The sequence below is a fragment of the Schistocerca serialis genome, chromosome 4 (genome assembly GCF_023864345.2).
Source record: "Schistocerca serialis cubense isolate TAMUIC-IGC-003099 chromosome 4, iqSchSeri2.2, whole genome shotgun sequence".
Classification (NCBI taxonomy): Eukaryota; Metazoa; Arthropoda; class Insecta; order Orthoptera; family Acrididae; genus Schistocerca; species Schistocerca serialis.
Window position 1 is genome coordinate 487,805,924 of NC_064641.1, and position 25,022 is coordinate 487,830,945.

Genomic DNA, 25,022 nt, shown 5'->3' on the forward strand with positions numbered 1-25,022 from the left:
AACTGCTGCAGATTTCAATGCTGGGCCATCAACAAGTGTCAGCGTGCGAACCATTCAACGAAGAAACATCTTCGATATGGGCTTTCGGAGCCGAAGGCCCACTCATATACCATTGATGACTGCACGACATAATGCTTTACGCCACGCCTAGGGCCGTCAACGCCAACATTGGACTGTTCATGACTGGAAACACGTTGCATGAAAAGTTCTCGGTTTACTTGCCACGTCAAATTTACATAAAATCCCAAGCTTTCGATGACTACCTCCGTCATCTTCGTCAGAGGTAAAACTGACTGTCGTGGATCGGTGAGGCTTCCGCTTTTATAAGCAGTGGACGGCTTCGCATTGGCTGGATGACGTCAGGGTGGTGGCCTCTATGTCCATAGATTTTGTTTACGCGCTTTATCCATCGTTGCATGCAGCGCCATCCATCACAACACGTTGCCTGGTCGGACGAGTCCCTTTTCAGATTCCATCTACCGGATGGACGTGTACCGGTATGGAGACAACCTTATGAATCCATGGACCCTGCATGTCAACGGGGGACTGTTCAAGCTGGTGGAGGCTCCGTAATGGTGTGGGGCGTGTGCAATTGGAGTGGTACGGGAACCCTAATACGTCTAGATACGACTCGGACAGGTGACACGTACGAAAGCATCCTGTCTGATTACCTGCATCCATTCATGTCCATTGTGCATTCCGACGGACTTCGGCAATTCCAACAGGACAGTGCGATACCCCACACGTCCAGAATTGGTACAGAGTGGCTCCACGAACACACTTCTGAGTTGAAACACTTCCGCTGGCCAACAAGCTCCCCAGACGTGAACATTATCGAGTATTTCTGGGATGCCTTGCAACGTGCTGTTCACAAGAGATCTCCATCCTCTTGTACTCTTACGGATCTATGGACAGCCTTGCAGAATTCATGATGTCAATTCCCTCCAGTACTACTTCAGACATTAGTCGAATCCATGCCACGTCCTGTTGCGGCACTTCTGCGTGCTGGCGGGGACCCCACACGATATTAGGCAGGTTTACTAGTTTCTTTGGCTCTTCTGTGTACATAATATATAAATTGCGTGTGTTTCAGGCTTAAAGACTTTGTAATTAAGTATCTAAGAAGCCGACCTTACCTAGGGTATTGGACCGGTCACAGGTGCTGGATACTGAACGTTCCATCAGATATGGTGGACAGCTGCGAATACAGAACAAGCAGTCCCGGACCAAGGCAAAACAATAGCAAATCCACGTTACATCTGTCTCGTAGCAAGAAAGCGCCAGTGGTGCGGCTGACATTTATATTCTGGAACTAACCCTTCCAGTCTCAAAATTCGGGAGTTTGAGTCTACTCAACCCCCACCTGATTCCAGGTACAATCCTCATGGAGCATTTTGATAATCACAAAATTACCCCAGGCGGTCAATCCACAGTCAGTATTATTGACGTAACTGGTCTTTTGGATTCCAGGCGGCCCAGATTAAAATGCAGTGTGATTCAACAGAGGGTCGGAGTCATCTGGCCAACTTAAAAACAAAACAAATAATTGTTTTGCAACACTTAACATACACTTTTGCGATCAAGAAAACTTCATAAATTGGGAGGTACATTAAACGAACAGAAGATTCAAATTGTAACACTTCAGGAAACACGAATGACGGACAATAACACCATTGATTTCGGCAGTTATCGTCTTTTTAAAAGGAAAACTGATAAAAGAATACTTAGTAATACACCACATGTAGGAGTTGTTCTTGCAGTCTCCAAAAATACTTTAAATTAAATAACGGACGTAAAACCCATTAATCATAGACTAACGACAATTTCTCTTAAACGCGCTAATAAAGCATACATTTTAAGGCCCATATGTCAGTTTATGAGGATAACCGTAACAAACATAAAATTAATGAAGCTTGGGAAATGTTAGAAAGCATCATCTCGAAAATTTCCTCAAACCATGTTAAAATTTTAAAGGGTGATATTAATGCTGCATTAGGCAAAGAGAAAAAAAATAAGAAAAACAGTGGGTGGATTTCCTGCGCGTAAATGACAAATCAAAATGGCCAAGGACTTGTTCAAACGGGCAAAAAATTTAACCTTAAAATCATGTCAACACATTTTAAAAAGGACTTCTCTAAACAAAAAGCTTGGCGGGCACCCAATACGTTTACTGGGGAATTTAAAATCGGTCATTTAAAAATTTAATACCCTGACTAAGAAATTGTAAATGTCTAAGTTAGGAAAGGGGCCAGTATTGATTCTGACCATTATTTAACACGAATAAAAGTAAAACTTCAACTTCAAAAACTCTTCGAAACAAAAAATGTTATCCCAAAATTTGACACTACTAAAATAACCCAACTCTAACAAGCCATTTTGACAAAAAACAATCCAACAGTTGTCAAAGCCTAAACGAAAAGTTTATCAAAATAGCTCAAAATTTAATTATGCTTCGGAAAAAAAACCTTGCTAGAACGGGGATTGTGAAACAGCTGGCATGAGACATTCAAAAATTGAAATAGTAACAAAACTGCATACGTACATCACCTTTCTAACTGTAAGAAAAGAAACTACGAAAATGGCCAGCTTTTAGAAATCAAAAAGACTTCCAAAAGAAAACGGCAAGCAACTTTCATAGAACATTCAAAACAATACTAACCGGTTACCAACCTCAAAGTCTTTGCTTCAAAAATGAAAATGCTAGTTTGGCTGTTAACAACTAGTACTTGCTAATTATTTTGAAAGACTATTGAACTGCCCATAACCAGCAAACAAATTCCAACCATAGCAACCTAATAACGCCAACACTAACTCTAAAGAACCTGACGAAATCGAAATAACGAAACAAATTAAGAGACTTAAAAGTAATAAAGCATTCGGAGAAGACGGTATAATTTCAGAACAACTAAGATCAGCTGGCTCTAACGCTATGAGAGAGATCACTCAACTAATAGGACACACCTGCCAACTGAGAAAATGCCTGAGGACTTGAAAACTGCCTTAATTCATCCATTGCATAAAAAAGGGAAAAAGGGATCTCTCTTCTCCCGGTCGCATACAAAATTATCTCTCAGTGTTTACTTGATCGAGCCGAAGAACAGTTAGAACATAAAATTGGTGAATACCAAACAGGATTTAGACCAAATAGGTCCTGTCCAGAACTAATTCATAATTTAAAACTGATCCGTAGGCACCAAAGGATTTCTAGTAACAATATTGTGTGTACATTTGTGGATTTTAGAAAGGCCTACGACTCAGTTGATCGTGAATCTCTTTCTCAAATTTTAAAGGAACAAGCGCTAGATAATAAAACTCTAACGCTGATTAAGGCAACGTTGACGAACTTTAACTCTACAGTTAAATTCTTGGGGAAATTTCTGAACTCTTTGATACAAAGACTGGTGTTAGACAGGCAGATGGACTCTCCCTATTATTGTTTAACTGTGTTTTGGAAAAGATAATTAATTTTAAAGAATAGCGAGAGCAAAAGTCCTGTCAAAATGTTGATCACTCAATCAAGTTATGTAGAAATAATATTGGAGTAAATTGCCTCGCCTTTGCAGATGAATTGGCAATTTTAACTAAGGATATTACCAAAGCTAAAAAACAAATTGAAATTCCTAAAGAAGTTGCGTAAAAAACAAGACTACAAATATCATTCGAAAACATGGAATATGTTACGTGCAACAAACAAGCACCAAAGTTTTCGAACACGAAACATGGAAAAATAAAAAGGGTTTCTCAGTTTAAATACTTCGGTAAAATCATATAATAAACCGGGGTGGAAAAAGCTGCAAACGAATTTCGCTGTCAAAAAAGGACAACTGCATTCAGATTAACGCAAAATTACTTTCAAAAATCGGTACACTTATGCATTACAGCACTGTAATGAAACCTGAATGTTTTTATGGAGTAGAAACTTTAATTTTAAATAGAAAGAAAGATATTGAAGAAAGTCAAGGAAAGAAAGAAATTACTGATGGAGAAACCTGTAGGCTAAGTAATAAGGAAATAGGAGAATACAAAGACATACATCGTGACGTGAAAATGAAGACTTAAATTTTATGACGAGGATCCTGAAGTAGCCGGTATAACTCCGGCAAACGTTGTAGATAGAAAAACAATCAGACGAAAGATTAGTGATGCGAAACTTGGTCAGAGGGAAATTAGAAAACTGACTGGAACACCGTGTTGTGATGGAAGAAAGAGACTTCGTTCCGGAAGGGTGAAACAAATTTGGACACAACGGAAGGCCAACCATCAAAAGCGACATTGACTGACTGTACCTCGCGTGGTCCTATTGTAAAAATTTGAAGTAAATCGGTCAAAAACTTTCAGAGATGTCTGGGAATATTTATTTATATATTATATATATTAAAAAGGTATATAAAACACGAGTGTAATTGAATGCAATATTGTCAAAATTTCGAAACAATCTGTAGAAAACTTTCGGAGTTTCAATAATTTGAACAAGCGAACATTGACATTTTATGTGAATTTCCCCTATCATTTTTACATATACATGGTGTCCAAAAATTCAGTGCCCAAACTAACAGGGGTGATAAAGGAGACAAAAACAAATATATTTCCTATAGGAACCATGTGTCGGAAACTTACATTGTGTGAGCACTGAGCATGCGTAGATAATACACGAACCGAGCAGATAAGTCGTTGTCTAACGTTGTTACACCAAATGTTAGCCTGAGATACGTGGGACCAATGACTATCCGCCTCGTCGTCGACCCTCCAATATGCTCTGAACACCCTTGTTTTCCTGAAGTTGTTAATTTTAAAGATGAGGGTCAGTTTACTCGGGAAGGCATTTAAAACAGTCACAATTCGCTTGTATAGTCGAATGGAAAGCCACTTACTACAGTTGTGTGAGTTCATCAGAGACGTTTTGCAGTAAAATGTAGGCCGGTGTCTTGGGTGACTACGTATGTGGGCCTTAAATGTTGCCTGCTCGACGCAGGTGGCCATTGTACAGAGTGTTCTTAGAAGTTAACCTGGCGACGTTATTGTAGAGGGTATCCATAGATATCAGGAGGAGGATGTTGTTTCAGCAAGCTGGGGCCCAGTGCACTTCGCAGAAATAGTTCGAGCTATAATAACCGTACTTTTGGCAGTTGGTGGATCCGCCCAGGACCTGTAAACTGGCCTGTAAGATTGCCGAAATTCATACTTTAGCAAAGGATCTTGCTGAGAACGAGAGAAATTCTGGTACTACATAAAATCACTAATCGGGTCGGAGGCTTCCATCCAGTCACTCGTCGACCAGTCTGTTGTGGCAACAGAACACAGCGAAACGAAATTTGAAGTTTTAAATTTCGCATATAAGAAGTCATTCACTCCCACATGGAGTACATAGGAATCGGCATACCTGGCGCTGTAAAGTAGCGGAAAGAATTGAAAACAAATGTCTACAGGTCCGGACGGAATCCCATTTCGGGATTACATAGTGTACAGTGCAGCATTGACCCCACAAATCGCTCGCCCAGTGCGAAGTCCCAAGCGACTAGAAAAAAGCGTAGGGAACTCCTGTATATAAAAAGGTAAAGGAACAGACTCTCAAAATTACAGACCCGTAACCTCAACATCTGTATTCTGCAGCAGTCTTGAACATAAGTTAGAGTGTAATAAATTTCCTTCAGGCAGAAAGGCTTAGCCTGCAGATCGTCACGGACTTAGAAGGCATCGCTCGTGCTAAACTCAACTTGCAACGCCGCGGTACGAAATGTTCGTTCTTTTCAAACCATCTTATCAGCTGTGTTTGCCTGCATTATTCACTGTCACAGTGTTGACCTTTGACTTGTTTTGTTAGGCGTGTACAGCATGTTCACTTTGATCTCTTCGCTTTGGTTGCTATACTCGAGCTCGCGGGTCGTGAGAGTTCACATGCAATTTGTGAAGAGATTTTTGTTCTCCAGCACAATCTCTATGTAAGACAGTAAACAACATATCATGTTTCGATGATAAACAGTCTGTGCAAAATTTTAGACTACTGACGATTAAACCATGCATGCGGGGGGTGCCTCCAAACCTGATTAAAGTTCATCCTTATATTGTTGCTTGCAACCGACCCTAGTCATACAAGAAATTATTCTGCGCAAAGGACGAATAGAAAGATCGAAAAGTCTAGAAACACTCCCACAATTTCTTTTTCCGTTTGGCAGCGTACTGGGTGGACGAACTATTCCCTTTCTGTTTGTTTTTGAATATGTATTTGAACTAACCTCGCCACCATAACGTGTTTAATTTTGGGATAAGTTTCGTTACTTTCTACCTCAGTCCAGCACGCATTGGCGGCGCGTTAAGAAGCTCGGGATTTCTATTGTCACCCGTATGTTATTACCCCTCATTCTCCTGTTCATTGTAAGATTAAGACACACAACAGAAAGTGTACACACACACACACACACACATATATATATATATATATATATATATATATATATATATATATAGTTGACTTGATGAGGGCATATGTCAATGTCATGAAATGAATGGAGACAAATAATCTGCGCACGAATACCACTGAGCTCGCTGGCTTTCATTTCACACCGTTCAGCAACAAGTGTAGCAAGAACAACAGTGACGGCAGAGCTGGCACGTCGTAGCTCCGAAGTTATTTTCTCATCTTTTGATGCATTCCCCTTTGGTCACTCATACTGTGCTGTTAATCAAAACCGAAAATATCTGTAGTACAGACAGTTTTGCAGTAGGTATCCAGAACTTCGTTTACTAATCAGGCAGTGTGCACACGTAACACGAAGTGATTTGGGGAGCTGAAGTATTTGCAGATTGATTCCTGGGATAGTTCAGCTACTTTCTTAGCAAAGCGGATCGCTGCGGATGGCGCAACGGGTAAGACAATTGACCAATAACTAGGAGCAGTGAATGTCGAACATCTGCACTGCCACCCAATTCTAGGACTTCTGCTGGTTTCTCAAACTCCTGAGAACAAGAAATTGGCTGGCGAGATCCACCCCGTCCGTTCTGCATCGTAGAGCTTTGGTAACGTCTCCGGTGTCTTCCATTTTGACGCGGGTTTAGACATACTATCCTACCTTCGTAGCACGCGGCATAGCTACTTAACATCGTGTACAAGAATTTGTGGTGTACCAGGTACCGAGCACTATTATGGCAACGTCGGAAATAGCGTTAAAACTCTCGTGCAGCCTTGCGCCCGACTTTCGTGTGGTGGTCGGCCCAGGCCTTCGCTCAGATTGTGTGCTTTTCGCTATGATAAGGCTTGTCCGCTGGCGCCCCGAGACCGGAGGTCAGCCGGGGGACAAATATTGGCGTCTGAAGTACACCGCCAGTTTTGTTCTCGAAGCCTTGCGACGTCCTCTCCTCTCCTATCCACGCTGCTTCTATCCCCCTGCCCAACCCTCCCCTCACTTTAATTTTTCCTACACTACATCTAATTTTCACGCTACGTTTTCAGAGTTTTATCGTAAGGAAGTAGTAAGTCACTGTAAGCGCGTTCCCATTTATCAGTATGGGCTTAACAGCTTATGTAAACTCTCTAATGGCTCAGTCATCTGGGTTTAACGAAAGGAGTTGATAGTTACAAGGCTGGCAGACTTTTAGGAAGAAAGGATATTACGGAGACGAGGTACTGGCAGAATTGAATAAGCTTTGAGGACGGGCCGTGAATCGTGCTTGGGCAGCTCAGTCTGTGGAGTACTTGCCCGCGAAAGACAAAGGTTCAGAGCTCGAGTCTCAGTACGGCACACAGTTTTAATCTGCCAGGAAGTTTCACATCCTCTTTTTTAATTCTAGAGCCTACAGTTGCTTGACTATAAGATTCCTAAAATGAATTTTATTGCCCTTACGGTGTTTGGCAAGACCAGAGATTACTAAGAATTTGTTTTTCTTCATAAAGCACGCTTTTGGTAATAGTTCTGACTTTCGTAAATCCTGGTAAAACACGTACTAAATTTACTAGCGGATAAGGATCGTGTGGGAAAAACATAAAAATTATTTTAAAATCATTTTGTATTGTGCCCTGAAATTAAAGTCCCTTATTTTTCATTTCTTTAACCACTTGGCACTTGCACAGCTTACGGCAAAATGGTTAGTTACGTCTGAGTTGCCGATGGAAGGAAACGAAAGACGTGTTACGTAAAGTAATGTAAAAGGTTTCACCGAAACTCACGACGGGACTCGAATGCGTGACTCCCTTGCTTTCTGGCAAGTAGCCTTAGAGAGCAAGCAAGCCTCACCAGAACCACGAAATACGAGTGGAGAGCGTGTATATACTCCTACAGTGTTCGTTTATAATGAACATATGAAGCAAAACTATTACTGGCAATACAGAACAATACACTGCGTAGGTTATCTGTGGTGCTGTGCACGTGTGGCTGTTTTGAAAGCTGATTTCTGAGTGAAACTGATGTAACTGTTACATAACAGCCGTAGTAAGCATTGCTTCATCAGACATTGTATACAGTCTTGATTTCCGTTAGTTCCATATTTGATATCGTTACTTTGTTGCGTCGTTAGGTCACGAGTCTACTTGACTTTGGCACTTTCACCAAACCGTCCCATAACAATGATCAGATTCATTAAATAGTTGTTGTTGTGGTGTTCAGTCCTGAGACTGGTTTGATGCAGCTCTCCATGCTACTCTATCCTGTGCAAGCTTCTTCATCTCCCAGTACCTACTGCAACCTACATCCTTCTGAATCTGCTTAGTGTACCCATCTCTTGGTCTCCCTCTACGATTTTTACCCACCACGCTGCCCTCCAATGCTAAATTTGTGATCGCTTGATGCCTCAAAACATGTCCTACCAACCAATCCCTTCTTCTAGTCAAGTTGTGCCACAAAGTTCTCTTCTCCCCAATCCTATTCAATACCTCCTCATTAGTTACGTGATCTACCCACCTTATCTTCAGCATTCTTCTGTAGCACCACATTTCGAAAGCTTCTATTCTCTTCTTGTCCAAACTAGTTATAGTCCATGTTTCACTTCCATACAGGGCTACACTCCATACAAATACTTTCAGAAACGACTTCCTGACACTTAAATCTATACCCGATGTTAACAAATTTCTCTCCTTCAGAAACGATTTCCTTGCCATTGCCAGTCTACATTTTATATGCTCTCTACTTTGACCATCATCAGTTATTTTACTCCCCAAATAGCAAAACTCCTTTACTACTTTAAGTGTGTCATTTCCTAATCTAATTCCCGCAGCATCACCCGATTTAATTTGACTACATTCCATTATCCTCGTTTTGCTTTTGTTGATGTTCATCTTATACCCTCCTTTCAAGACACTGCCCATTCCATTCAACTGCTCTTCCAAGTCCTTTGCTGTCTCTGACAGAATTACAATGTTATCGGCGAACCTCAAGGTTTTTATTTCTTCTCCGTGAATTTTAATATCACTCCGAATTTTTCTTTTGTTTCCTTTACTGCTTGCTCAATATACAGATTGAATAACATCGGGGAGAGGCTACAACCCTGTCTCACTCCTTTCCCAACCACTGCTTCCCTTTCATGCCCCTCGACTCTTATAACTGCCATCTGGTTTCTGTACAAATTGTAAATAGCCTTTCGCTCCCTGTATTTTACTTCTGCCACCTTCAGAATTTGAAAGAGAGTATTCCAGTCAACATTGTCAAAAGCTTTCTCTAAGTCTACAAATGCTAGAAACGTAGAGTTGCCTTTTCTTAATCTTTCTTCTAAGATAAGTCGTAAGGTTAGTATTGCCTCACGTGTTCCAACATTTCTACGGAATCCAAACTGATCTTCCCCGAGGTCCGCTTCTACCAGTTTTTCCATTCGTCTGTAAAGAATTCGCGTTAGTATTTTGCAGCTATGACTTATTAAACTGATAGTTCGGTAATTTTCACATCTGTCAACACCTGCTTTCTTTGGGATTGGAATTATTATATTCTTCTTGAAGTCTGTGGGTATTTCGCCTGTCTCATACATCTTGCTCACCAAATGGTAGAGTTTTGTCATGACTGGCTCTCCCAAGGCAATCAGTAGTTCTAATGGAATGTTGTCTACTCCCGGGGCCTTGTTTCGACTCAGGTCTTTCAGTGCTCTGTCAAACTCTTCACGCAGTATCTTATCTCCCATTTCGTCTTCATCTACATCCTCTTCCATTTCCATAATATTGTCCTCAAGTACATCGCCCTTGTATAAACCCTCTATATACTCCTTAAATACTACCCACATAATACACAATTCATGTGAAATTTTATAGCTTTTGGAACCTACGAAGATTGCGTAAAAAGTTCTGCCGCGGATGGTCATTGATGAAGTAACGAAATCTTTTGAATCATCTCAGGTCTTAAGTCAGCAACTGTCATCATAGCCTACTTCATGTAACAATGTTCTTATTTGACCTGAACTGATACGTTCCAGTTGCTAAAATCATTGGGACGTGAATTAGCGTCATTGATCTGTTGTCCAGGATCTGTGAAATAAGAGAAGTACAAACAGAAATTCAGAAAGGATTGTCACTTTACCAGTGGATGAAAGACTGGAAAATTCAAAACATTGTTGCATGGATGCTTGGAAACAGTTTATTACTTACATAAAATAATCAAGTAAGCAAGGCTTGTCACATAGTAATAGAACTTGTCAAGAAAAGCCAAGAAGCTTTGTGATATTTGTTCTGGTGCACGGAGGAACGACAGAATACTGCATGTCGTACGCAGTCTCACGTGCACTTTAGATTATGATTTATAAATAAGGCGGAAAGTTCTCTGCGTGGTACAGAGAGAGCCTGTACGTCGATGCTTTTTTTTTTAATGTCTGTGCATATTGCACAAGAGTCAACAAAATATATGTAATAGTATTCGGAAAGTTCTGTTTATATTAAACTGGTTCGCTGTGACGTCGCACAAGTAACTGTTTTGTGTCGTTTATTGCCAACTGAAAATTAGAGGTTAAAAAAATCTTTTCATTTCCTTCGAGATATGTTGTTCGACGGTCGGCATTATGGACGTGTGCAATAGTAGACGCAGTAAATACCGTACATAAAAATAAAGATTACAATAAATTTTGAGAGTTAACTACGACGAAGGTTTCCATTCAACTAAAACGGTGTCAGATTTGCACAAACGTGAATCGCATCCAAAAATAAATTCCCAGCGATATTTGGACTCTGTTCTAAAAGAATCAATGTGACTTTATTCGCCGATATTTTGATGTGGGTGAGAGTTACCTGAAATGGCAGTCAAATTAGCGGGCGAAACCGGTGGCCGTGCACCAGAAAAGTAGAGGAGTTTAAAATGTTATGTTTGTTTTCTAGGACGCATGAAGTGTTTGGTTTTAATTACGGTATCAGGTGCTAATCAGTTCTGGCGGACTAACTAAAATAAAGACCTTGATAAGACGCTTGCAAAGCAGAAGGAAAACATGTCTTTAAGACAATGCATCTGGCCAAAAACGATTTACGTCTACAGAAACATCTATTAGGAAAACGTTTTGACTCCAAGTAGTAAAGATAGGATATTCTGCAGACGTTGCAGAATAGCGGTTCAGGAATGGAATCTATATATTAGACGAAAAGTACGTCGATCTGAAGCGGATACTGCACCTTGAAAAAAGTGCATTTTTCATCTAAAGTAAGTGCTTAACAAAGTCTGCAAATTGTTACTTGCCTTCGTAAAGAGCAGAGGGACTGTCTACTGAAGAAATTATTCATTCGTCTTGACCGTAGTCAACAACTGAGCAATGATTGGGCTTGACATGTAGTAGTTTTTAACTTCTTTTTCGTATACGTGTTCTACGGTTCTGACACGGACGCATATGACGTTAGTTATTTTTGTCCTGTAAAGCAAAGCAAAAAACTGGGTGAAGAATCTTTAGTGAGAAACTGTAATTTCTTGTAGACGGTTGTGTTTACAACACAATCTAGGTACTTCTGTAATTTACGTGTACTGTACGCGATCCTTTTCAAACATTGGTGTCATTTTGTTGTAAGAAAACGTTGGTTTCCTCTTGACCTGTTAAATAAGTGAAATGACATTTTTAATGAGCCTGCAATTATACGGAGTTGTACCGTAACATAAAGAATTAAGTCCCCTACCTGCTGCTTTCTAGCACCTGTATGAACCCTCACGGAGAATTTTCAGTAATTATTACTCACCTGAACGACTAGTTTGGCGCCGCCGCCGTCGCTGTCGCCGCTGCCGACGACGACGACACTTCGAACATCATGTTCATTGTCTGCAGACGTGGGCTGTGAAAAGATTTTTAGTTGCACACAGTCATGTACGCAAGTGCAAGCAACAGCTCTTCATTTAATGTTACTTTATCACATACTGTAAAAGCGTAATTTTGCGGGTGTTCCTGAAAAATTCTCGGAGTGGAAGGAAAAAATTGCAGCGTTGCAGAGTGTTAATATCTTAATGGTTAATTGTTTTGTGAATCCTTCTTCCTGCTGTTGTGACGTAGACAGAAATGAGTGCTTTCTGCTCTTAAACCTGTCAGATGACTGTTGTTAAACAAATAAGAAAATTTTAGTGTAACATTAGCCACACAGTCCACTGTTGCCGCCAATGAGATCGGGTTGTAGCGAGCGGACTCAACCTCTGACCACGTGGACTTGGTTTATTGGCGTTATTAATAGAGTGGCATTGGCCCTAGATGACGCGGGCTCCTGAAATCCTGTGGCTTTACGTCACGCCGTGGTGGTGGCGTAGGCGCTTGTAAGCAGGTCGGAGAGTAGACTGCTGTGAAGACTGCATTTGATGAATCTGTCTGGAACTGAAATGTTCACTGCCTGAATAGGTGCATGTTTACGTTCCAGGTCCCATGACAGCTTTGATATATTTACACTGTTAGATTGTTGTGCGCGTGAGAAACATCCGGAATAAAACTTTGTTAACGCTACTCAAAATTTTTAAAAGGCTAGGTATTTCCTGAAGAATGAAGGCATGATTCTTCTATTTCAGGAAGTAGAAAAATTATGCTCCTGTTAACTGCTCTTAACAAATTTCAGTGGCTGTCGTCAGATGGCGGATTGAGTAATTAGATAAATAGTACTGTTACTGAGATATGAGTTCCTGTTGCACGAACATGCGATCAGGTGCTTATGCGCATTAACATAGAACTTCGGTGTGAAGTTCGAATTACAGAATCGCACCTATGTCCTAACACCATATAAAGAAGAATCATGCAGCATAAGCAATAATTTAATTTATTACCTTCTGAAAAGCAGAAGAGGAAGCAGTATGAAAGCATGAGTCAAAAGCACAACAGTGCTGGAAAAATGTTCTTCAATATTCAATGTACAGACATACTTCTTGCTATAAATGCTAAAGGGAAACACCAAATTAACGGGGCACAGATTTGAGTCTTAACGTTTCTTCTCTTACCATTCAGTGAAAACTTTAAACTGATATAATAGAGCATCAACACTGTTAATTTTTTGCTGTACCTTGTTGAAAGTGTAAAAATGTAAGCGGTAACGGCACAGACAGCACTCTTCCATACATAAGAACAGTGACATACTATAGATCACTGGAAAGAATGGTGCGTCTGAAAAATCTCTGTACTTTAAATATAATTTTATGTCCTGGCCTTCCTTACTGTGAATAGTGAGCTAACGTATTCAATGTATCGTTTCACTTCAGCAGACATTGCCGTAATTCTGCGTTCTATTCCCATGACTGCTGTTTCTAAATATTTTTAGGGAATGTAAAATGAGACTAGATGATCGGAATTGTGTCCTTTCGTGTTTAAATGAAAATCAGCAATGGTTAATTAGCTAACCGACGTCTTTCTGTTAAAGACTTCGTTTGTTGTTAAAAAAACCGTTTCTAATGTTTGTTTCAAAAAAGAAATACCTCCTAATAGATATCTTTCTTCATGCCGACACACATTTATTTGAGGTTTCAGCTTTTTCCCAATCGAATAAATTTGACACACACACACACACACACACACACACACACACACACACACACACACACACACACACACACACACACACACACACACACAGAGAGAGAGAGAGAGAGAGAGAGAGAGAGAGAGAGAGAGAGAGAAGGGGGGGGGGGTTAACAGTAACGGGGTACCACTACTATTTTATGGTCATTATAGTTACAGGAACATAGGCGTTTATTTGGTTGCATAGTAAAATTGTTGAAATGTGAGCATTGTAACTGTACGGTATTTTGTACCGTCTAAAAGGAGAAAAATGATGAAGGAAGTTAATGATTAGCCTCCTTCCGCCGTGTACACTGCCGAAGCTACGGGACAAGACAAATGATTTGAGTTACTCTTAATGTGTTCCCTACATCAAAATAAGAAAAGCAAATTATAATAGTCGCCGAATATTGCGTGTGAAATCCTCGCGTTTTCTATGGGCAGAACAGCGGAAGTCTTGAGGCATCTTCCTAGCCGCATTACCGGAGAATTCTCTCTAATGACGGCGATATCGTTGTAGACTTGACATTTTTCTTTAGAGGCAGGTTTTTGACTGAATAAAATAAGAGTAATAGTTACAAATAACGTGTAAAACCCCAGTTCAGAGAGTAGGAAGAATTGTTTACATATCACTAAATTACTATTCCATTATCTGACTACAACAATGCCGTTGCTTTCACCTACTTACTACAGCAACAGTGGTGGTGGTGATTTATTTATTTATCGTATGGCATTACAGACGCATAAAAAAAGAAACAGACAAATCACTAATACAACAAACGTTAATAATTGCAAACAAACGTTACTAATAAAGTCCGCAGCTCGTGGTCGTGCGGTAGCGTTCTCGCTTCCCGCGCCCGGGTTCCCGGGTTCGATTCCCGGCGGGGTCAGGGATTTTCTCTGCCTCGTGATGACTGGGTGTTGTGTGATGTCCTTAGGTTAGTTAGGTTTAAGTAGTTCTAATTTCTAGGTGATTGATGACCATAGCTGTTAAGTCCCATAGTGCTCAGAGCCAGCCATTATTAATAAAGGATTACAAAGAAACATATTCTGAAACACTCTTCAACAATGTGGCTGATGGTCTGATTTTCTCCGCAATCACACTGAGGGGATGGTATTTTACCTCATTTATACAGGGAGTAAGCACATCTGTCATGACGAGTTCGAATCCTATTTAAGAGTGGACCACGTTTTGTGTGGTAGGTCAAAACCAGGTGGCTTTTGTGTGATGCAAGGCATGTTATGATTTTGCCATGCGTTCCATTTTTCAGACCATGCGTTTGTGATACTGAAACCTTGTTGTACACAGGTCCTTGCTGTTCGTGTTGGCGGGTTTCTAGATCGAAGCCTATTAGTGTTTGCAGCCTCAGAGTCTTGGTGGATTGGCATGCTTCGATTTCCCAAATGAGAGCGAGACGATAGTTAGCATAGCCTTCAGCTAAGTCATTTGCTACGACCTAGCAAGGCGCCATCACCAAGTATATTGAAATGGAGATTATATCTGTACAAGAGCGATGTTATACAATTATGGATTAAAGTTAAGTATTCCAGAAGCTACGTACTTTTCTTTATAGCATTCATTACGTATCCTGTTTCAGACCTCACGCCAGCCTGCGTGAGTTTAAGCGCGTGCCTTTCGGTTACCCGTCACTGTGGATTGGCTGTCTTGCCAGTCCACAACATGTTCAGTTTCTGAGTTTTCGCTTCACTTGCATTGTATGTGTTTTATCCTTTGGTGTCCTAGACGTGTTAACTAGATGTGCAGCTATGGCATTTGGTCTTACTGTTGCTTTTTGTCATTGTGTTGGTGGGCCGCTCCTTAGTTTTCTCAGCAGTGACCATGCTTGCCTGCTAGGTGTTCGGAAATTGAGGCTTTCTACAGTTTCTGTCCACTTTTGTCTCCTGGCAGCATCCAAGCTGTGAAGCAGTTCATCTGCTATTTCCTGATCTCCGGATTCAAGGAAGCTCTGGTATAGTTCTCCGCTGGTTTGGGACCGTCCAGGGATGTATTCTTTGCGGTACCCTTTTGGTATGTGCTTCTTGGCTGTGCTTATCATGGCACCAACAAATCTTTGGTAATTTTTGCTAGTAGGTGGTATCCATCCCAAACATTGGTCCAGATCTGTGGCGAACCCATTCTGATTGGCTTTTTTAAAAATCTGTTGTGGGCGAGGAATAGAGGTAATTAGGGGAATTCGAGTTTCTACTTCTATTATGATTGGACGGTGTTGACTGTGAGGAAAGTCGGCAGAACTCTACACACGGCCATGAGAGGTTGGTCCTTGTTGCTGGATGAGACGAAACACAGAACAGGATTGTATTCCTGTGTCCAGGCAGCTGGTCTAAATGTAAATTGATCCTTAGCATTGAATACATGGTATAAGTATTCATCTTCTGCCCATTTTGCTAATGCTTCTCCATTTGCATCATTGTCTTTATACTTACACTGTACATGATGACTATTGAAATCCCCAACATATACAGCAGGATGTGGTTGAGTTTGAAGAACGTGGGCTGGCCAAGGTGTAGCAGGTGGCTTATAAATATTGGAGACGGTAATGCTTCCGATTTTTGTGACAACATTATGAATGTCTTCATTGGTGGATGTAGAAATTGGGAAAGCGTTTTCAATATTTTGTTTGACATATGTGGCTACTCCATAAGACCTATGATATGTTGCTCCCAACACTCATAGCCTGGTATTTTGCCCTTTTATTTAGTTGTTACACTGTATCACTATGGGTTTCCTGTATAGCAACCAAGTCAATGTTGTCATTTTTTAATAGTTTCGATAGAAACTGGCACTTAGCACAGCTTATGCCTTCTATGTTTGTGACAAATTCGAACCACAGGTCCGAGTTTCCTGGTCAGAGGGATCTGAGAAGGGCCATTTGGTCTGTCTGGTGACATAACTCTTTCTGAAAGTGTCTTATAGTCAGGAGATGCTCAGATTATCTGACTGCCAGTATGTGCTAGTTCATTTAGTGTTGGCCAGGGTGCACGTATAGTGTTATACTACGGACGCGAACTAGCTTTACACCCTGGTGGTGATAAGAATACACGTTACTGGCATCGAGGCAGATATACAGTCGACAGATAACCCCAAAGCTATCAGATATACAGTCAACAGATAATCCTAAAGCATCTCTTTCGTTTTATGTTCTGTACCGAATGTACATATCACTGTGAATAAGAAAGTGTCACATGGGTTGTAAAACTTCCGCCACAGTAATTCCAAATGTGTCATGAACAGTGCTTAATGAAATTGTAAAAATGTAAAAATTATTGCTGTAATTGTCTTAAAGGAACATTGATTTGAATATTTCAAAACATTAATTGCTTCATCTCGTAGACTGAGAACATTTAGCCATATCAACTTCTTGAAAGAAAACCATCTTGCTGAACTACGTCTTCCTTTCCCTGAGAGCTAGGTGGAGCAGTGCCCCCTCCTCCCACCCCCCCCCCCCCTCCCCATTCTGTGTTCAGGAAGTTGTCTTGAAACCATGGGGCAAAAATATAATTCGTCAGTTTGAAAGTATTGCAACAAATGGATTATATGTGGGAGTCACTTAAGTGAGTGTGAATTTGTTTGTTTCTTGAAGATTAGATCTTGTATACCTTATTTCTGGAATTATTAAGTTACTTGAGAGAAATTTACAACTGGCAGAAGATTACTAAAATATTCAAAACAGGGTGCAGTAAAAATTCATTTAACTGGCTTATAGAAAACAGAATCACTTTTGCTCTACAATGCAGTATTCATACAGTAATACCTGTTGCATATGGTACCTGAAAAATACACCCTGTGTTTGTCTAAGAAAATGAAGTACAGGAGCACTTAACACGTTGCCAAAGTACATTTGTGCAGAGTATATACTGTTTATTATATTAATTATATCTATTTGTTTCAGGTATCTTTCGCTCATGTTCTTTCTTCATGGCAGCAAATGTACGGAAATCAGTAGCTGAAGGTCGTTCGGACTGTATACCAATTTTCTTGTCAGAAATTCCTAAGCTTTTCCATCAAAAGATTGTCAAACCTGATGTAGCACTTATTCAGGTAAGTTTGGAAATATGAATATTTTTGTCAGAAAATTAATGCTGTCATCTGTATCTCACTTTAACTGGGGATTTCCTAAATTTTTCACTTTTTATTGTTATGTTCAGAGTCAAGATTTTTTTTCTGGATATTACCATACTTAAAGTAATGTGCATTGTTCTGTATTTACAGTCAGTTTCTTATTCTACTTTTCCAGTACAGTCCAGTACCTATAAAAATTCTTCCACTTGATTTGATAGTCATATGGTTGTGGTTTACTAGCTATTGGTATGAAAATGCAGAAAACAATAACCTAAACAAACATGCTTTTTTTCAGTGTGTCAATGGCTGATCACTTGCCGCTATGTTGTCCGATTTCAAATTTATACTCCCTCTGCAAGATGAACTCTGCTGCTCTACCTTGCATACTCTGTGGCAAGATATCTGATACTTCTACAAACTTTTGGGACAGGTTCTTTACACCTAAACAGAAAAAAGTTCATATAAACACATGTCCAAAAGTCCTTTGTTTTCTTAGTTATTAATGAAGGACGACATTCAACAGCTTCCCAAGTATGACCAAACTACTTCTATGCACCCGTTTGATTCCTATTCTAGATGACATTATGTTGCCAGGAAGGTTTGTTAACATGAGAGATTCATCTGTCTTCAGTGTGTCCAATGTATATGTGTGTTGCAGGTAGTGAGTTAACTGAAAGTGTTCCGTTAAAACAAAGAAGGATATTAATTCACAAGTAGTCTGACATAATTTTTATGTACGCCCATGTGAATGATGACGGGCATGAGGCCGTTTTTCCAGAGCTATGACAACAGAGTCATCCAACTTTTGGTGCTGTGTATTGTTGCATTGCCAAGATAGGATCCGTAGCACCACGGACTACGGGTCGAGGAAGACCACATGTTGCTCACACCTGACTAGGATGTGTGCATTCTACAGGCTGTCGAAGAAGAGCCAGGTGGCCCAGGCATGTTTTACGTTTCAAAGTTCAACACAGAGGATACTCCACAAACGGCTCACGTATCCATATAATCTTAAATGTTTACGGGGCCTTACAGTTGACGATCACCCATCCTTGGAGAACTTCTACGATGATCTGTTGCACAAACTGCCAATCCCTTGTTCCTCTGTTCAGTTTTGTTTACAGACATGGCAGTATTTGGAAGAAACTGAATAACAGATTTTCACAGCCAACACTTATGGGGCAATTTCAATCCTCAATCTATAGTATAGGCCAGACGTCGGCATCAGTTTAAGATTAATGTGTGGGCTGGAATTGCAGGTGACTGTCTGGTAGGGCCAGATGTTCTCAGAGCTCGTCTTACATGTGCTGTCCACAGGGCATTTATTCGGAGTACCATCCAAGGTCTACTACAGGGTGTGCACCTGCAAATAAGAAGAAACATGTAGTTTATGCATGATGGAGCTGCAGAACATTTCAGTCTTTGTTGGAGATGCAATGGCTGGTATCCACCATGACGGATGGATAGGTAGAGTAGAAACAATTTCATGGCCTGCACTTTCCCCCAATCTCAGTTCTTTAGATTATCATCTCTGGGGGCATGTTAAACAATCTGTCTATGCAGCACATCTCTCAGATGCAAGAAACACTTTATAAACATTTCGTGGAAGCCTGTGGAACCATTCAAATCCATTGGGGAGTATTCCAGAGGGTGCGAAAGTCCATGACACGAAAAGTGTGCAGGCGTATTTAGAAGCAAGAGGAGGACAATTCCAACAGTTATTAAGTGTATGTGTTGATGACTTCCAATCACCTAAGTTGTAAACTTTCATTAGTAACTGAAGGATTTTCAGATGTAAAGTCTGTAAAAGTATTCGCCTACACTTATCTCCCTTTGATTTTATGACACTCATTGTTGTCATGTAAGTGTAAGTGTGATTATGATGGCTAAATTTATCTGGTCAAAAAATTTCAGAGTGCAATCTGTCTAATCAAAATACTCCATAGAACCTGCGTAAGTCACCTACATACAGATCACATTTGTAACTGATCAGTGCATCACAGAATGTTAAAAATGCCACAGTTATTGATATTATCGATATGATGCATATTTCATAAAGATTTTCATTACATCTAATACAGTGCCATTTCTTACCTCCTAAATGCATGTATAAAGATACAAACTACTTCTACTACTGCTGCTACTACTACTGCTACTACTACTACTACTACTACTCCTACAACAAATGAAGTGATACGCAACGGAATCTCACAAAAAGTGAACGCCTTGACCTTTTGGTCCAGATGGCAAGTCAACTTGGGCATTAGCTTTCTTGTCATCAGTGATGTTTGTTAGTGCTTACGTGCTGTTGTAATCTCATATAGCATTCTTCATGTTGAGGTCCAGCTCAGACGAATTTTTATATTTAGGGTCACAACAATGTTTGTTAATGGCAGAGCACTGAAGTCCTGATTTTTATAGTTGCAGGCCCAATGCTACACCCGTTCGTACATTTTCAAGAAATGATTTTCAGTAAAGAGTCTTGAGTTGAATTTTTGTTATGAGAATCACGCCACCTCTTTCTAGCATGCAGTCATTTTAAACTGATGGAATCTTTTCGTGGGTATGAAAAGATTGGGTAGGTGGCAGCCTCTTCAGTTAGGATTTGGGTTTTGCCACAGTTCTGACATTGTTGGTACGGAAGATAGTCAGTGGTATCTGGGGTGATGTTTCTGCCATACCATGTCATAAGAAAACTTTTCCTGTGCTGTAAAAACTTCGTGTACTGTTATGCCTGGCTGTTTAAAGACACTGCGAAATCACACACTTTCGTCTCCCCTTGTCGAAAAGGGGTTAAGGTAGCATCATACCCACTTTCTGGATGAAGGAAAGGAATGCCCTGTGGATTTAAATTGGTACCATGGTGATGAGTATAGAATTCTGGAACAACAATCATCATACTATTTAGGAAAAATATGTTATTTTGAGAAGAGGATAATACTGTCGGCAGTACTAGGATATCTAATTCTTCACCAATGATGGTGACACAGTCAAAGTAGCAAATTTGATACAGCAGTGTTCTCCCCCCCAGGGGGTCCACAACTCTTTCGTGGATACGTGCGTAGCGAGCACGGGACCCCGAGCTAATGCAGCCCTCCTTCCTTTCCGGGCTGCATACCCTCCCTTTCCGCATCCTTCCCCATCCCCCATCTTCGCCCCCCCCCCCCCCCCCCCCCCCCCTCGCCTCTGGCTCTTTCCTTCCCTTTCTCCCCCTCTGGGAGTATGGTTTGTGCCTACGTCTGGAGACGGACGCTCGAGACTGTTACAAATTCCTTGCTTTCTACACTTGCAAGTCTTCGTCCTTCCTCTGTCCTTCTCGTTTCCTTCCCTCTTCTCTTTGCCCTTTTCTCCGCTGCGGCGTTTGAGACCACTCTTCTTTCCTTTCCCTTTCTCTTTTTTCCTCCCTGTGCGTGTCTGAAGGCCGACCCACGCACTTCCATGCGTAGCCGGAACGGGGTAACGCGTAATTCCCTGCCCCGGGTAGACAGGTAGGACACGTATGTACCCCCTGGTAATGGCCAGGCCCAGGGAGGGGTGATTACCCGAGCTGATACCTTTCGAAAGTGCTGATTGGTCCCTCCGTCCGTTTGTCGGAAGGTGTGACCTGAGGTGTGAACAATCACCTAAGGCGGGAGTGCCCTCAGAGAGGGCCCCCACAAGGGAGGAGCGTGCCATCGGAGACGCCGGTAATCATGGGGGATTCTTCCGCAATGGTTTCCTCACCTTCCACTATGTCTGCTCACAAGCGTAAGTTCACAGAGTCTCAGCCACAGACAGTTCTTCCATCATTGCCACAGTTCCTTGTTGTTTCTCGGTCTGACGAAGGTCATGAATTCTCCACGGTCAACCCTTTCATTATTCAGAAAGGTGTCGACGCAATTGCAGGTCCTGTAAAGTCTTGTTCCAGATTACGGAATGGCACCCTGTTGTTGGAAACACACAGTGCCCTCCAGGCACAAAAATTGCTGCATACCTCACTACTACACACCTTCCCTGTCCGGGTGGAACCGCACCGTACTTTAAATTCCTCGCATGGAGTCGTTTATACACGCTTCCTCGATGGATTGTCTGACGAAGAAATTCAGCACTACCTGTCTGACCAGGGCATAACGGCTGTTCATAGAATAATGAAAAGGGTTGACACGAACATCATTCCAACCCGCACTGTCTTCTTGACATTTGACAAAGTTCAACTCCCATCGAAAATCAAAGCAGGCTATGAGATAATTTCCGTTCGCCCTTACGTCCCAAACCCTACGCTTTGCTATCGGTGTCAGCGGTTCAATCACACCAGCCAGTCCTGTTCCAATCCGGCCAAATGTGTTACGTGTGGCAAGGATGCCCATGAGGGTGCTTGTCCACCTCCATCCCCTCGCTGCATCAACTGTATCGGTGACCACGCTGCTTCTCTCGAGATTGCCCCGTTTTTGAGGACGAAAAGCTCATCCAGGAAATAAGAATGAAGGAAAAGGTGTCGACCTTTGCTGTTCGAAAATTATTCGCCAGTCGACAGCCCACCGTGCCTCAGACAGGAAAATACAGCACTGTCCTTGCTTCTCCTCGGCCAACAAAGGAGGTGGCCACGCAGACTTGCGACCTCACCTTTAGTGCCACGGTCGTCAGATCGGCCAGCGCAAAGATCGCCCTTTCAACCTCACCACTTTCGCCTGCCCACTCTATGGCTCACCCTTCGTCGGGTTCTGCTAAATCTCGAGCCCAAAAGTCAGACACCAAGACTTCGAAAAAAGAGCATACTCGTGAAGAGTTTTTACGTACCCAAACTTCCCAACCATCGGTTCCTCCTTCATCTAAACATCATACTTCCAAGAAGGCTACAAAGAAACCCAGTTCCTCTCCTTCTCCGCCAAGGCGTGTCCCATCTACAGCACCACCTGGCGGAAATCACCCTCGGCCGTCTTCTGTGTCACCGAGGCGCACTGCTGGTGGCCGATCAACCGGCCGATCGCTGGTGGCAGGAGCTGCTCCTGACCAACCTATGGATCAGGATCTTCTGCCTTCACCTGAATGCCATTCCATGCTGTCGGTCGCAAGCTCTGAGCAGTCGTTGAGTTGACAGCACCCTTGGTCACATTCCTCCATTTTCTGTTCACCCTATGTCCATTATCCACTGGAATATCCATGGTATTCGAGCCAATCAGGATGAATTGTCGATCCTCTTATGATCCTACTCGCCGGTCATCTTCTGTCTTCAGGAAACAAAGCTGCGTCCCCATGACTGCTTTGTTCTCCCTCATTTTCAGTCCGTCCGATATGATCTCCCCTCTGTTGAAGGCACTCCAGCACATGGAGGACTCATGATTCTTCTCCATGAAACTCTCCATTATTACCCAATCCATTTAAACACTTCCTTCCAAGCTGTCGCCGTCTGTCTTTCCCTTTTCGGATACACGTTCTCTCTTTGTACTGTATACATTCCATCGTCCACACCAATGGCACGAGCTGATCTCCTTCATCTTCTTGGTCAGCTTCCACCCCCCTATTTGCTGGTTGGGGACTTCAATGCCCACCACCCGCTTTGGGGATCTCCACATCCTTGTCCACGTGGCTCACTATTGCTAGACGTCTTCCACCAAGCGGATCTAGTTTGCCTCAACACTGGGGTCCCTACATTTTTATCTGCCTCCACGACAAATTTCTCATTTGGACCTTGCAGTCGGTACTGTTTCGCTAGCTCGGCGCTTCGAATGGTTCGCCCTTGAGGATACACACTCGAGTGACTACTTTCTATGTGTCCTTAGACTGCAGCCTCAACTGCCATACATGGGACTGCGACGCTGAAGGTTTGCCCAAGCTGATTGGACACTTTTTTCGTCTCTAGCAACATTCGATGACCGTCATTTTCCCAGCGTCGATGATGAGGTCACCCAGATTACCGACGTTATTCTTACAGCTGCGGAACATTCAATACCACGCACCTCCGAATTGCCCAGGCGCCCCCCAGTTCCTTGGTGGAACGAGGCATGCCATGATGATGCAATACGTGAGCGGCGACGTGCTCTCCGCGTTTTCCGCCACCATCCTACTTTGGCCAACTGTATCCGCTATAAGCAGTTCCCTGCGCGATGCCGTCGTGTCATCCGCGATAGCAAGAAGGCAAGCTGGAAATTCTTTATTAGCTCATTTAACACCTTCACTCCCTCGTCGGAAGTTTGGAGTCGGCTTCGACGGTTCTCAGGCGCACCTAGTTTCTCCCCGGTCTCTGGGCTCACTGTCGCGCATGACACATTAGTGGACCCCGTCGCAATTTCTAACTCGTTGGGTCAGCACTTTGCTGAGATTTCGAGCTCTTCAAATTACCCGCCAGCATTTCTCTCGAAGAAATGTGCAGCGGAAGTGCGACCTCTTGCTTTCTCCTCTCAAAATCGCGAAAGCTACAATACTGTTTTCTCCATACGGGAACTCCAACATGCACTCTCTTCTTCTCGCTCCTCCGCCCTAGGACCGGATGGTATCCACGTCCAAATGTTGCTGCATTTATCAACCCATTGTCTGCGTTACCTCCTTTGCCTTTATAATCGAATTTGGACCGACAGTACTTTTCCCAGACAATGGCGGGAAGCTATTGTCGTTCCCGTTCCGAAACCTGGAAAGGACAAACATCTCCCCTCTAGCTATCGCCCCATTTCTCTCACGAGTAGTGTCTGTAAGGTTTTAGAGCGTATGGTGAATTACCGTTTAGCTTGGTGGCTGGAATCCCGCAGTCTTTTAACACCTGCCCAATGCGGATTCCGAAAGCATCGTTCTGCAGTTGACCATCTTGTTGCTCTCTCCACTTATATCATGAACAATTTTCTCCGGAAACGCCAAACAGTAGCAATATTTTTTGATCTGGAGAGAGCATACGATACCTGTTGGAGGACAGGCATCCTCCGCACACTGTTCTCTTGGGGCTTTCGAGGTCGGTTGCTCCTTTTTCTTCGCGAATTTATGACAGAGCGCACATTTAGGGTGCGGGTGAACACTACTCTCTCCTGTACTTTCTCCCAAGAAAACGGGGTACCCCAGGGCTCCGTGCTGA

At 42.1% G+C, this 25,022-nt stretch overlaps 1 protein-coding gene across 1 annotated transcript in view; it reads left to right on the forward strand.

Moving 5' to 3' along the window:
- Positions 1 to 25,022, forward strand: part of LOC126475202 (4-hydroxybutyrate coenzyme A transferase) — a 148,499-nt gene that overhangs the window by 96,343 nt on the left and 27,134 nt on the right. The window contains exon 3 of the mRNA XM_050102853.1: positions 17,814 to 17,962. Within this exon, the coding sequence (XP_049958810.1) occupies positions 17,814 to 17,962 (149 nt within the window). The remainder of the gene's footprint in view (positions 1 to 17,813; positions 17,963 to 25,022) is intronic.